Genomic DNA, 13,518 nt, shown 5'->3' with positions numbered 1-13,518 from the left:
ACAGGGATTTTTCTGTTATATACAAGTGTCTTTTTTTTCTCCCCATCCTTGGTTCCCTTCACTGCTGTACAGCATTTGTTCTGTTGACACAGGTTCCTGCTCAGGTCAAGCAAGCTTCCTTCCCTGGTCTCCAGGATAATATGTTATCCCGGTTTTCCTCTTATCAGTCTGAAATCTTTTGGATCTCTCTGGCTAATTCTTCCTCCTCCTCCCACTCAAATGCAAAAAATACGAAAAGCTATTATTAATTTGCCAGCCTATATATCTCTCTCCCAAAGACCTCAACCATTTTCAAAACTTCAACTATCCCACTATGCTTATGACCCATTAAAGTACCTCAAAACTCAATATGTCTAAACCATGCTCTCCCAAGTCATTAAAACAGATGTCTCCAATTTCTCAATTTCTGTCAATGGTAAAATCAGTCTCCTAATTCACCTAGACTGAAACCAGAAGATTCATCTTCAGTGCATCTATCTCTTCCACCATTATCCTTTATCACTTACTATGATTTAGATTATTTAGGGATGACCCTTTTAATTACCTTGGACAGGGGTCAGGCCCTTATTATCTCATGCCTGAATTACTGTAATAGTAGCCTAACTGGTCTTCCTGTTCTCCAAGCTCTCCTCAATCTAATTAATTTTTCATACCACTGTCAGACAACTAAAACAATGATTTCTTCCTATTAAAAAAATAATCAACAGTTCCTTGCTACCTATTTTATCCATTCTACTACCCTGGAATTTTGGGGGTCTCGGTTCCAGTTCTAGCTCCAAAGATAACTCACTGATTAATGGGACAGTCACAATCTCTATGGTAAGTAGTCTCTTCCTCTGTAAAAGAGGGAGCTGGGCCCAATAAGTCTATCACGTCTCTTTCATCTTACAGTATTTATAGTAATGTAGTCTCTAAGTAGTCCTACAGGTAGATTTTTCCACCCTTATCTACCACTCTGTTGACTCCCTCTATTACTACCTTTTCCACCTACTTATACCACCCATCTTATCAGGTCTGCCTTCTCTATGACCGCTTTCCTTTCCCAGACCACACTGACCACTTACTCCTTCCTCTGCGTGACTAGTCTCTGGTACTCCACACATACTATCTTTGTATATTCGCCATATGTTGCTAAATAATGAAAAACCACAAGAGATCATGATAATTAAGTTATAAACCAAATGACAAGAAAGAACTAGTTACTGATACTCAAGAAGCTTGGTAACCAGAAGCAATGAGAAGAGGAAAGAGAGAGTCCATGACAGTTTGATGAATGTGGGCCAGGAAAGACCAATAAGAACTGTGACCAGAGCTGCTTTGGTTCCCCTTTCTTGCTCTGCCCTAGATCTGCTAGCATGGAAATCCAGCTATAAAGACTGAGAGGTACCAATCAATTGTGTTGAAAGAGACAAAAGAGCATTGGCAAAGGGGAGGAAAGCAGGCCCTGAAGGACTGTGGAGATTTGTAAGGAGGATCCATTAATATCTAAACCAGGGACTCTTCACCTGGGGGCTTCTGGATTTTTAAAAACTTTTTGATAATTGCATTTCAACAGAGTTGGTTTCCTTTTTAACTGTATGGATTTTATTTTATACATTTAACACCATGACCCTGAGAAGGGGTCCAGAAGCTTTACCAGCCTGATCACCAACAAGGCTCAGAACCTCAGATTTGAACAATCTTGCACATTTTTAAAATTACAGAACAGTCACCTTTTAATATTCTAAGAGACTGAGATCAGAAAAACCACATTACTAAGTAAGTTTGAGCTCTTTTGTTACAGCAGTGTGTGAGCCTGCATCCATAGCCCTATAGCTAAAACTGTTCATCCCAGGGGAATGTGAGGGGCTCTGATACCACTCGCTCAGCATTAATTTTTCTCCATTTTCTGGATCTTTTATCTTCTGATACCACACACTAATAACATTTTTTCTAAGTGTGTTACCAAATAAAAAATGTATAAATACATATATACTGTACTCAAAATGAAGGCTCTGTTTCATGTAGGGAAGCACAAAAATTCTATTAAAACGCTAAAAAATATACTCTCCTTTTTACATAGCCCCATGAACACTTCTGGGAGGAATGCACAATGAGGGAAGAATTGACCTCACACGGATTTCTTCTTTTTTACTCCTTCCTCTCTTCTTACCGTGACTAGACAGCGACACATGTTTGCATACGCCACAGAGAAGCTGGGTTCATCGATAGCCTTCTCAAACACCAGGTCGATAACGCCTTTCAGCCGCTCCTCTGTGTCAACGGTAAGTTCTGCCACCTGCTTCATCAGCTGGTTGAACATCTGTGGTGTCAATTTATTTAAGATGCTCCGAACCTTTCGGAAAAGCTCCTGTAAAGATTGTAAAAAGAGAACATCCACAATGATTCATGAAGCTATGTATGCTTTATGAAAAACTAGTCAGGATTAAATTATTCTAAAGACAAATATCACATGTTTGTAATGAGTTTTGTTTTTCTTGCTTTCTCAATTTGGGGGTGGGAGAGAATTTGGAATTAAAAATGAAATTGTAATAAAAATATTAAGTTCAATATCCAACATTATTAGCAATGAATATTGATTAAAGAAATGCAATATACCAGCCTACTAAGGGGCTGTCAGAAAAGCAAGCAAATTGCTTTTGTAAAGCTCCAGGGGTTAAAGCTAGGTTTTGGGGGGTAAGACATCTGCCTCAGACAGAATAAGAACTTTCTAATAATCAAAGCTACTTCATACAGAAGTCCATTTTCTGACGCAAGAAAGGTTTGAGTAAAGACCAGACACTACTGAGCAGAGTGTCATGCATGGGATAGAAGGTGAGACTTCTAACTCAGAGATGAGACTTTTACTCCTTCCTCTTGCTTGCCAACCATGTCCATAACTATTACTCTTTGTAATCTCTAACAATTACATTAAAATACATTTTTGGTAACAAGGAGCACGGCAAGATGTCCCTATCATGCTTGCGAAGAGGTGACACTTTTCACTCCAAGTCTACAATCATTGAGCTTCACAAAGGAACTTCAAGGTGACAGAAAAAAGAAAAAAGTCTTGGCTCAAATTCCTTCCTTCAACAAGGATGCGAGAATGTCTCTTTTGTACCCAGCACTGGGATCCTGGATGAGGATACAAAAGACATCAAGATCACAGCATAGGCCAGGTTCATCAGAAACTTAGATCCAGTTGGAGAAATCAGCCTTGTCCTTGGAATAATTAATCAAATGGTACAGGAAATATACAATTTAGGAGATTAGCTGAGGTCAGAACCCTGGGTCAGAGAAATCCTCATGGAGAAAATTACACTTGAACTAAATCTTGACAGATCTGTATAGTGAGTAGAAGGGAAAAGGAGGACATTCTAGGTGGAACACCAGCAGGAAGCAAAGTCTTGGAGCTGGGACAAAACAGAGAATATGCAGGGTCAATGAGGAGGCAAATGTGGAAGGATCAGAGAGTGTGTACTCGGGAGAAGAGGGTGAGAAGGTTATAGGTGGAAAATGGGCTTTATCATACAGGCAATAAAGAGTCTCTGAAGTTTCTGAGGAGAGACAAGTGATTTGATGAGGTCAATATTTTAGTAAGCATTATTCTGATGCTTTTGGTATACACTGCATTAGAGGTGGAAATCTATTTTATGTAACTTCCTTTGCATAATGGGCATCGTATTTCTTGCTTTCTCAGTAAGTGAGGAAAAGGGCAGAGGGAGGGAAAGAATGTGAAACTGAAAATAAAAATAAAACTTAAAACATTTTAAAAAATAGACTATCAGAGCAGGGAGAGACTGAGGTTAGGAAGATGAAACAGAAAGCTATGGTAGTTGTCTAGGTAAGAGGTGAGGATAGTTTAGATCAGAGGTTTTTAACTTGGGGTCTACAAACCCCCATTTGGTAGAATCCATGAAAATTTGGATGAGGAAAAAAAATGACACCTTTATTTTCACTAAATTCTAACACAAAGTTAGTTTTAGGGGCAGCTAGGTGGCACAATGGATAGAGCATTGGCCCTGGATTCAGGAGGACCAGAGTTCAAATCCGGCCTTAGACACATAACACTTACTAGCTGCGTGACCCTGGGCAAGTCACTTAACCCCACTGCCTAAACAAAAAAGAGTTAGTTTTATTCACTAGAGTGAATCCAAAGGGACCTCCAACCCAAAAAAGACTTAGAGCACCTAGTCTAGAACTGAACAGCAGAAAAAGACCCATGCCATTTCATTTCCCTGGTCATTAGCAGGATAAGAGAAAGGAAACAGTTAAACGTTGGGCATAGGCCCCCTGGGACAGAAGAAGACAACCTGAACTTTAGGAAGTATAACTGAATGCTTTCTAAAACTTACTCTTAATTTCTGACCCCAGATTAAGTTCTAATTTTATTTTCCAATAGCATAACAAAGAGAGTGGAGTAAAAACCACACTCAAGGTATCCATAAGACTTGCACTAAAATTAGGGTCTTAGGGTCTTAGTGGAGGTCTTAGGAGACACAACCATTGCAGATTTAAACTTCGAGAATCTACCTGAACTGGGATGGAAAACAAGGCCTATGATGTCTAGAAGTTTCAGGAAATAAAGCCCAACATAAGTTTTGACAGGTCCCTACATGCCGAAGTGGAAGGGCTCCAAATAAAGTTAGGAAGGCTGATAGTGTATTTATCTTCTGAGGAACAAAAGAGCTAAGCACAGAGAGATTCATCACCACCAAGTCATCAATCCATTCATCAGCAGAAATCTGAACAGACTGTCTATGAAGGGGAGGACAGAGTGCAACTGACATTCAAAAGAAAGAGGCTTCACACAGATGAACTCATGGAGCCTTGTAATAAAGACATAGAAAGTTAGAGAGAAGACAAACCTTAGAAAAATTCACCTAAAACTTATGTGAACAAGCACTTATGAAGCACCTACTATGGGTCAGGTGCTCTTGCTGAGTGCCAGAGATGGAAAGGTAGATTAAAAACCACGGGGCCTAGCCAAAAAGAGCTCAGTCTAATGAGGAAAACAGCATGCCAATAAATAAAGATGTACCTCAAAGGTTTAAGTGGGTGGTTATCTCAGAAGGCAGGCACCAGAACCAGGGGGCCCAGGAAAGGCCTCCTACTGAAGGCAAAATCTGACCTGAGTCTTGTGGAGGAAGAACATTCTGGGAGTGGGGAGCGGCCGCCAGGGAGATGGAGTGACATATGTAGGGAACCATGTAACGAAGCCAGTGCTGCTGGACAGCAGAGTATGTAGAGCAGGCCTGCACAACCTGTGGCCCACAAAAAAACGTAGAGGAAAGCATCCTGAAATCCTCTGGTGCCCTTGGGCTGCGGGCTGTGCAAGCCTCACGCAGAGGCTTCATAACAAGCCTCAAAGGGAGGAAGCCAAAAAAAGGACTTTATATTTGACCCTGGAGGTATCAGGTAGTCACTGGAAATTATTAAGTGAGGGAGTGACATGGTCAGATCTGCACTTGTGAAAAATCACTGGGAGTTTAGTTAAGGACAGAAGGAAGAGCAAACAGGCCTATGGCATGGACAGCCAGAAGGCCGCTGCAAAGAGGTGAGGCACGAGGTGAGGAGGGCCTGAGCCAAGGCGGCATCTGTGTCAGAAGGCAAGAGGGGTCCGGCTTCAGACGGAACACGTGGAGAGAGGGCTGAAGAGGTGCTGCAGATGACATCAAGGCTGCAAGCCTTAGGTGCTGGGAGGATGGGGTGGCACTCTTGACAGTAAAAGGAAAGCCTGTAAGAGGAAATGGTTTTGAGGGGAAAATGATGAGTTCTCTTTTGGACATGTACAACTTGAGATACCTACAGGACATCCAGGGTGAGATCTCCAAAAAAAGCAGTTGGTGATATGAGACTGGAGCTCAGGAGAAATGTAGGATCATACATAAAAATCTCGAGAACTTTTTGTGTAGAGATGGATCACTGAACCCCTGGGAACTGATTAGATCACCAAGGGAGACAGGAAAGTGGGAGGAGACAAGAGGCCCAAGGATAGAGCCCTGGGGGACACCCACAGTTAGTGGGAATGTTCTGGATGAAGATCACGCAAAGAGTGCTGAGGCAGGTGTGACCAGACAGGCAGGGAGAGAGCCAGGGAGAGGTCAGCATGACAAAAGCTTGGGAAGAGAAAGTATATGGGAGAAGATTGACGTTGTCAAAGGTTGCTGGGAGGTCAAGAGGAACGAGGTCTGAGAAAAGGCCACTGGATCTGGAAATCAAATCATTTTAGAATAGCTCGATTTCTTAAGTTTATTTAATTAACAATTAAAGATAAGATTATGAATCAACCGATGTCTTTGAGAAGTCTCACCTGGGTTTTTATGTTTTCAGGGTCCTCAGCCAGGCTGTCTCGTTTCTGGCTGGGTTTCCAGGCATTCTCGGCCTTTTTGAGATGGACATCTTCTTTCACAGAAACAGTGATGATTTTTCTGGGCTCTCTTCTCTGGCCTGGCTGAGATCTTCTTGGGCCAACGTTCAACAGCTAGGACAAGAACATTCCTGATTATATCTACAAAGAGGACTTACAGTTCACCGTATTTGTTCTGCTGCTCAAGACATGGCAGCTGGAGACTGTAACCATGCTAGATTCAAGCAAGGTTTGGAGTTATGTAATGTCAGGGACATGGGCCTTTTTCTTTCAACAGATGGAAATGTTTGCCCAGGGAACCACCCCAAGAGCACATGCATTTTCAATGACTGAACCTCTCCTCTCTCCAGCACGAAAAATATTTCGTGCTGTGTTTCTTGATGACAAACTTTTTAAAAATGCTAATTATTAGATCTGTAGTCCAAACTGTACCCCTTTCCCATGCATATATTCTAAGTCTAGACCTTCCCTAAAGCATGATATTACTCTATAAACATCCCTGACAAGTAGCTTTGTGTGACTTTTACAACTTAATTAGTATACAGGTAACAGTAATAGCACCAAATCTGCTCCAAGGAAATATATTTCTACACTGTTAGGATTTAGTGAGATTATAAATAAATCCCTTCTGGGAAGGGACAAATTAAGATTTTTTTTTTTTGGTGAGGCAATTGAGGTTAAGTGACTTGCCCAGAGTCACACAGCTAATGAGTGTTATATGTCGGAGGCTGAATTTGAACTCAGGTCCTCCTGACTTCAGGGCCGGTGCTCTGTCTACTGCGCCACCTAGCTGCCCTCGATTCTGGTTTCTCTTTTGGAAAATCCTATTTCTTAAGATGGACATATGGAGAGAAAGAGAAGGCATATATAACGCATGCTTGTCCATATTATCTAAATTGCATTTTAAAACAGAATTTGGTCAATAATTAAGTTCCAATATAAGCTTCCTGATGTCTCTATGTTTCTCCAATAGATGCCTATGTCCATGTGGAGCGTACCCTATTATGAATGCCCACATATAGAAGCTAACACTATACCCGTACAGTTTCTTCAATAAGCTCTCTCTGCTCTCCTGCATTCCTGTATTGTGCATACCCTGCTGCAACCAATATATGTCACCATGTCATTCTAGTCATCAAATTAAAGGATGTAATGACGGGACAACAGGCTAAGCAAAACGTGACATCCTGTCCTATAAAATATTCATCACAGTAAATCCTTTCATTGCTTAGTTATCATTCTTCCAATTTAAAGGTTCAGGCTGATTCTGGCTGGCAACCTGATGGCTTGGTAAATCTAAGATCCATGACGTGATGACAGACACCTCTTTTTCTGACATTTAGTTCTCTAAGTGCTGTAAGTAGCTATCACAATTTAGCTCCCCCATACCCAACCCTCATCAGCCAGAATCACATCTGGCTTGGGGCCACCACACAGCATTTCAGCACTCCTGTGGTGCTTGGAGGAGAAAAGTCATGTTCTGCAGGAGGGCAAATTCAGAGATAAATCCCACAGACTGATGTTTATTCATAGAATGTAAAAAGCCCTGAAAGGTTTTACACAGACTGAGGATCCTTTCAGATCCTTCCTTTTACACTTTGCTATTCAAGCTAATTAGAAATGGCTGTGCTGGCAAGGAACTGGCAGCATTAACATAAACTGTTCCAGCACTCATTAGTGCCAATATCAAATAAAATGTAGGCATTTTGGAAAGACAGCACTGTCACCTGAGACCAGCTAGAGTCAGACAATGTTAGAACAGGAAGGCAGCCTGGAGGTCACCGACAGTCAGAGAGCTGGCAAGGACTTCAGGGGCTCTCTAGTTCAACTCAAACACGAAAGGAATCCCCCGCCTCTGGAGGCAGCCCATTCCACTTTGGTCAGTGATTTTTCACTAACCCCAAGCCTAAAGTAGCCTCTCGGCCGCTTCCACTCACTCTTCCTGCTTGTGCCCTCTAAGAACAGACAGAATCCATCCTCTCCAGGATCACCTTCAAATCCTGGAAGACAGCACAGCCCCCTGACTCTTCTCTGGGCCAAGACAAGCCCGACTGTTTCACCTGATCCTTCTGTGATGATATGGACTCAAGGCCCTTATCATCCTGGCTGCCTTCCTCTGGACACTCTCGCTAATTAACGTCCTTCTTAACAAGGGTGGCACTTCGCAACAGAAAACAATGCTCTAGACTAGGTTGGATAAGGCCAGTGGACCGGGGGACTCTCATTTTCCCACAATGTTTGGGCTACATAAGCTACTACTAGTCCACTAAAAGCTCTGGAATTTTTTTTTAGAACTGCTGTCTAATCATGCCTCTTGTACCTTTGTTTTTTACAGAGAAGGAAACACCAGCCAAGAGACAGAAATCTAATTGGCCAAGGGGAAACAGTGCAACCACAACTCAAAAAGAAGTTAGTTCTAACTTCTAGACTTCTTGATACAACACCACATGTACACAGGATTAAGAACGCCTTGGGCATGGCTAACAAAAAATCCTCGTGCTTTTTTTTGGGGGGGAAGTGTGGGAGGAGAGTTGGAGGACATATGTTTAAAAACAGAGAAAATGCCAAATTGAAAGCCAGGTATCAGGTAACACCAGGGCAGCTAGGTGGCACAGGGGATAGAGCTTCGGGCCTGGAATCAAAAAGACTCTTCTTCCTGGGTTCAAATCTGGCCTCAGACACTTACTAGCTGGTCAAGTCGCTTAAACCTGTTTGACCCAGCTTCTTCTGTAAAATGAACTTGAGAAGGAAAAGGCAAATCATTCTAGTATCTTTGCCAAGAAAACCCTAAATGGGATCACAAAAATTCAGACATGACTGAAATATCACGTTTTTAACCAGGGAAGTTAGATGGCATAACAGACAGAGCGTCAGTCCTGGAGTCAGGGGGACCTCAGTTCAAATTCAGCCTCAGATACTTACTAGCTATGTGACTCAGGGCAGGTCACTTAACCCTGTTTGCCCCAGTTTCCTCATCTGTAAAATGAACCAGAAAAGGAAATGGCAAACCACTCCAGTATCTTAGCCAAAAAAAAAAACCCCAAAGGGAACACAAAGACCCAGAAATGACTGAACATCATCAAATAACAGCGAAAGGAAAATGAAGCAGGAGCCCTGCTAATGAAAGAGTAGCACTGAGAAGACAACAGCATTCTACAAGAAGGATTTCTCAAAAACACACTCTACAAGAGGAACATTTACTGCCAGCAGTTAATATTAAGATACAAAGACAATAATTCTCATTAAAAGGAAGAATCAAAATACTGTCTATATCTTAATCATTCACGTTATAGCCTAATGTCCACACCTAGTGAGTTAAATGTCTTCTGTGGTAACTGGGTACCTCTCATACTTAAATTTATATCACATGACATTTCCTTTTGTCACAGTGCTTTCATCACTTAGTTTGCCAAGAACTGCTACTGGATGTATTTAAAATTAGAGTAAAATGAATGAAAATGTATACTTTGCTTAACTTTAGGAAACAAATTCTTTCTTGCCTTTGCTACACAGATGAGTTGGCTCTGATTGCTGTTAAATTCCCATTTCTTTGAATACGCATGTATAAATCCTGGGATTTGCATTTATTTGGAAGGTGACAAATAGCAGTTATATCTAATCTTTCTACCAAAAAACATAAATTTATATAGATAGATCTTGTCAATCCAGGCAGCTTAAAAATACAATCACTGTTATTGGAAGATCTCATTCTACACTAGACGTTAAAGGCAAAGACAAGGAAAAAGAAATTAACTGATGGGCTGCCAATGGTCTAGAGTCGAGAAGTTGAAATTACAAACTCATACTTCCTTGTTTGAAGGTCAAGTTAGTTACATCTCTGAAGGATGATATTGTTCACAGGTGTAAATTGTTTATTAAATGTAACATGATTTATCTAGGTCTGTTAATGTCCTTAAGGATCTGTGGCCTGTAATTCAAAAAAAAACTTTATTAGCTAATGATACCAATTGTTTACTCTATCTGATCAGTTTCTCATAAATACATAAGCTGATCAGATAAGAACAGTTAATTATATATAACGTGCATTGTGCATATGTATGTATATATATACACACACTATATTTATATGTATGTACACACACTTCTTCTAAAGAAACGGATAGATTTCATTATCAATGAAAATCCAAAGGAAACTCATTTAACTACTATGCAACGGTTTTAAATGATTCGTTGCCTTGAGTCATTTCAGTTGTTTCCAAGTCTTCGTGACCCCTTTTTTGGGGGTTTTCTTGGCAGAGGAACTGGAGTGGTTTGCCATTTTCTTCTCTGGTTCATTCTACAGATGAGGAATCTGAGGCAAACAGGGTGAAGTGATCTGCCCTGAGTCACATAGCTAGTAAGTGTCTGAGGCTGAATTTGAACTGAGGTCCTCCTGACTCCAGGGCAGGAGCTCTATCCAATAGCGCCACCTAGTATTCCTTCAAATGATTACCACTAAGTATTTTCCATGTCTTTTAATTCATACAGTGCCTTACAAGAATCATTAGCAGTAAAGCCTCCGATAATTCTGTCAATATCTCGTTCCTACCTACGTAATCCCTGTAAACATTTTCCTAGGACTCAGTACTAGGAGCGGCTGGGTAGTATTTTACGTGGAGCTATAGGACATAAACAGAAGTATGGTTATAGAGAGGGGTCATCTGACCTAACTTTCTCATTTTACAAATGAGTGAATCGAGACCTAGGGAGAGAACAAAGTTAGTTCCTACTTCAGCGGGCTCGGCTTCCCCCCATTGCAGAGCTTATAATCTCTGTTTTACAATTATGTCTGGGAGGTTTAAGCAGCTGGTCAAAGCCACAGGCCCCCTTCTGGCAGATCCCCTGAGGAGGATTCAATCACTTACAAGCTAATACCTTGCCCCACTTTCTTCTTCTAAGGAAATGGAGAGTTGCTGATTTTTACCCACTGTCAATTTTAAAAGCTAATGTATATTTGTCCCATAACCCTTAGGAAATGACGGCAGAGATGTCTTACAACCACCACCACCTGGCACAGGGCATGGGCATGGTGAGTGCTCACAGTAAATGGCAGTTGAACTGATGAATCTGACCAGTATTCTATCACCAGAAGTTGAAGATTTTTCTTTTTTCAATTTTGGAACCTCTTCGCTTCACTGCTAAGATGATGATTTAGAGCTGGGGATGGGGGGGGTGGGGAGGGACTGAGGTATTCTCTGATCCCACCCTCATGTTGGGTTTTCTGTTACAATTCTCTATGTCCATATCCTAAGTTTCCTATTGAATTTTATGTAAGCTTCTTAAATTAAGTATACAAGGCTGTACCTTATTCATCAGTCTATTCCCTAGGGCCAAGCAAAGGGAAATGGCACAGAGAAAGTCCTTAGTAAAGATCTGAAATGAACTCTGTGTTTGGAGTACTTTGGGGGCACCATAAAAAGATGGTGGAGAGAGGACCACTGTTATTCCACCACTAGGCTTTGACTATCGTTTCAACTAATTTAAAATGCTGTTGTAATGGTATCTCTTTCATTCTCCATTCTTTGCCCTCTTTCCCCACTAAAGATATTAAACAACTGCCCACATGGTTTTTATAAAGAAACTGCAGAAATCCCATAGCCTGAAGTTCTGTCAGTCCACAGAAAATAGCCACATACGTACTTTACCTTACATCAACGGGGCTGTTATTTAGAATTTTTACTAAACTGCACATGAGGGACAGACTGATTTGCTGATCAATTTAAAATGCTTTTCTTAGTTGGTCACAGCAGAAGATATTATAGGAGTCATAAATACCCTAAGTTACTCTGAGAACTTATTTAAGTATATTTAATATGTTAAGACAATTTATCATATCTGGTCTTTTTTTTTTTTTGAGGCAATTGGGGTTAAGTGACTTTCCCAAGGTCATGCAGCTAGAAAGTGTCAAATGTCTGAGGCTGGATTTGAACTCAGATCCTCCTGAGTCCAGGGCCACACAGTGTTCTACCCACTGCGCCATCTAGCTGCCCCATATCTAGTAATCCTTGAAAATGAAAGTAATTTGTAGAATGAATGCAGGGACCAGAATTACAAACAGAGTCACATTATTTTTGGTATTTGTTTCTATGATCTGCTAAGATAAAAATGTATACATCATTGGCTCACAGAGTTAGAAGAGAAGTCAAGGCCAGCGCTTATCCAAAAAAGGAGTCCCCCTTTCCTCTACAACAGCAACTGAAAAATCGCATGCCAGAGGGCATGTTTCTAAAGTAATATCACAAAAGAAAAGGACAGGAAAAAACCCAGTAGGTTAGTATTTTTAAAATATAATATTCTAATCTTCCTCTCTATTCTAATTTCACGTAGGACACACTCAGGATCTTATGTAACCATTCTTCCAAAGTTCTGCTCAATTGTGTTACAAAATTAACTTATCACTAAAAACCTAAAGTTTGAAAACATCCAACAATTTGGGCTGAAATATGAAAAGCAACAAGAGGCTGGGATGTAAGCGCAAGTGTTAGTTAAAGTATGAAGCAAGATTAGCCTGGCTGAATCAGGTCATCACTACACCCATACATGCTCCAATTTGATCTAAAAACTAGCTTTGGCAGTATTACAGAGCTACTTAGAAAAAGGAGTAAAGAATTCCAATTGTTCTGTTTTGCAGAAGTTAATTCCTGATAATGGCTCTATTCCCATCACTTTTTCCTGACTATATACGGTATCAGATACAGACTGAATCACTTGACACTTAAATAAACATACATGCGTCTATGGAGTGATCTAGAACGACATGTAAACACACATTCTGATAACATTTAATTCGTAAAATTGTTGTAAAAGGTAACTTAGTCTATTGTACAAGTGAGTAATAACCTATCCTTGACTTTAATGACTGGCAAGCACCACACAGCAAGCTGGTAAAGAAAAGTGAACGTTCATGATAAAGGAAAGAAATCAATACTTCATGTGAGTGGCATATGAACAAAGCTGAGCAATATGATAAGCACAGATGCTGTTAACCATAAGAATAATCTGAATGGTAAGAATAAAAAAAAAAAAAGAACAAATTTAAACCATCAAAAATAAAGGGAAAAAATGCTGTTAAAATATGAGGTTCAATGGCTCTAGAAAGCTGCTTTCTTAGACTTTGTGATAAGTTCATTTAGGAAACAGAAAAATCAAAATATGGTTTTAGAAAAAGT

General features: G+C 40.5%; 1 protein-coding gene across 18 annotated transcripts in view; it reads right to left on the bottom strand.

The window, feature by feature from the left end:
* Positions 1–13,518, bottom strand: part of EIF4G3 (eukaryotic translation initiation factor 4 gamma 3) — a 366,388-nt gene that overhangs the window by 46,777 nt on the left and 306,093 nt on the right. For all 18 annotated transcript variants that reach the window (XM_078145635.1, XM_078145636.1, XM_078145618.1 and 15 more), the window contains 2 exons: positions 6,293–6,463; positions 2,153–2,350 (listed from right to left, as the gene is read on the bottom strand). In XM_078145635.1, coding sequence (XP_078001761.1) covers positions 2,153–2,350; positions 6,293–6,463 — 369 coding nt within the window. The remainder of the gene's footprint in view (positions 1–2,152; positions 2,351–6,292; positions 6,464–13,518) is intronic.

This window comes from Phascolarctos cinereus, unplaced genomic scaffold (genome assembly GCF_003287225.1).
Source record: "Phascolarctos cinereus isolate Bilbo 61053 unplaced genomic scaffold, phaCin_HiC Scaffold_726;HRSCAF=1367, whole genome shotgun sequence".
NCBI classification, from domain to species: domain Eukaryota; kingdom Metazoa; phylum Chordata; class Mammalia; order Diprotodontia; family Phascolarctidae; genus Phascolarctos; species Phascolarctos cinereus.
This window is presented reverse-complemented; position numbering and strand designations above follow the sequence as displayed.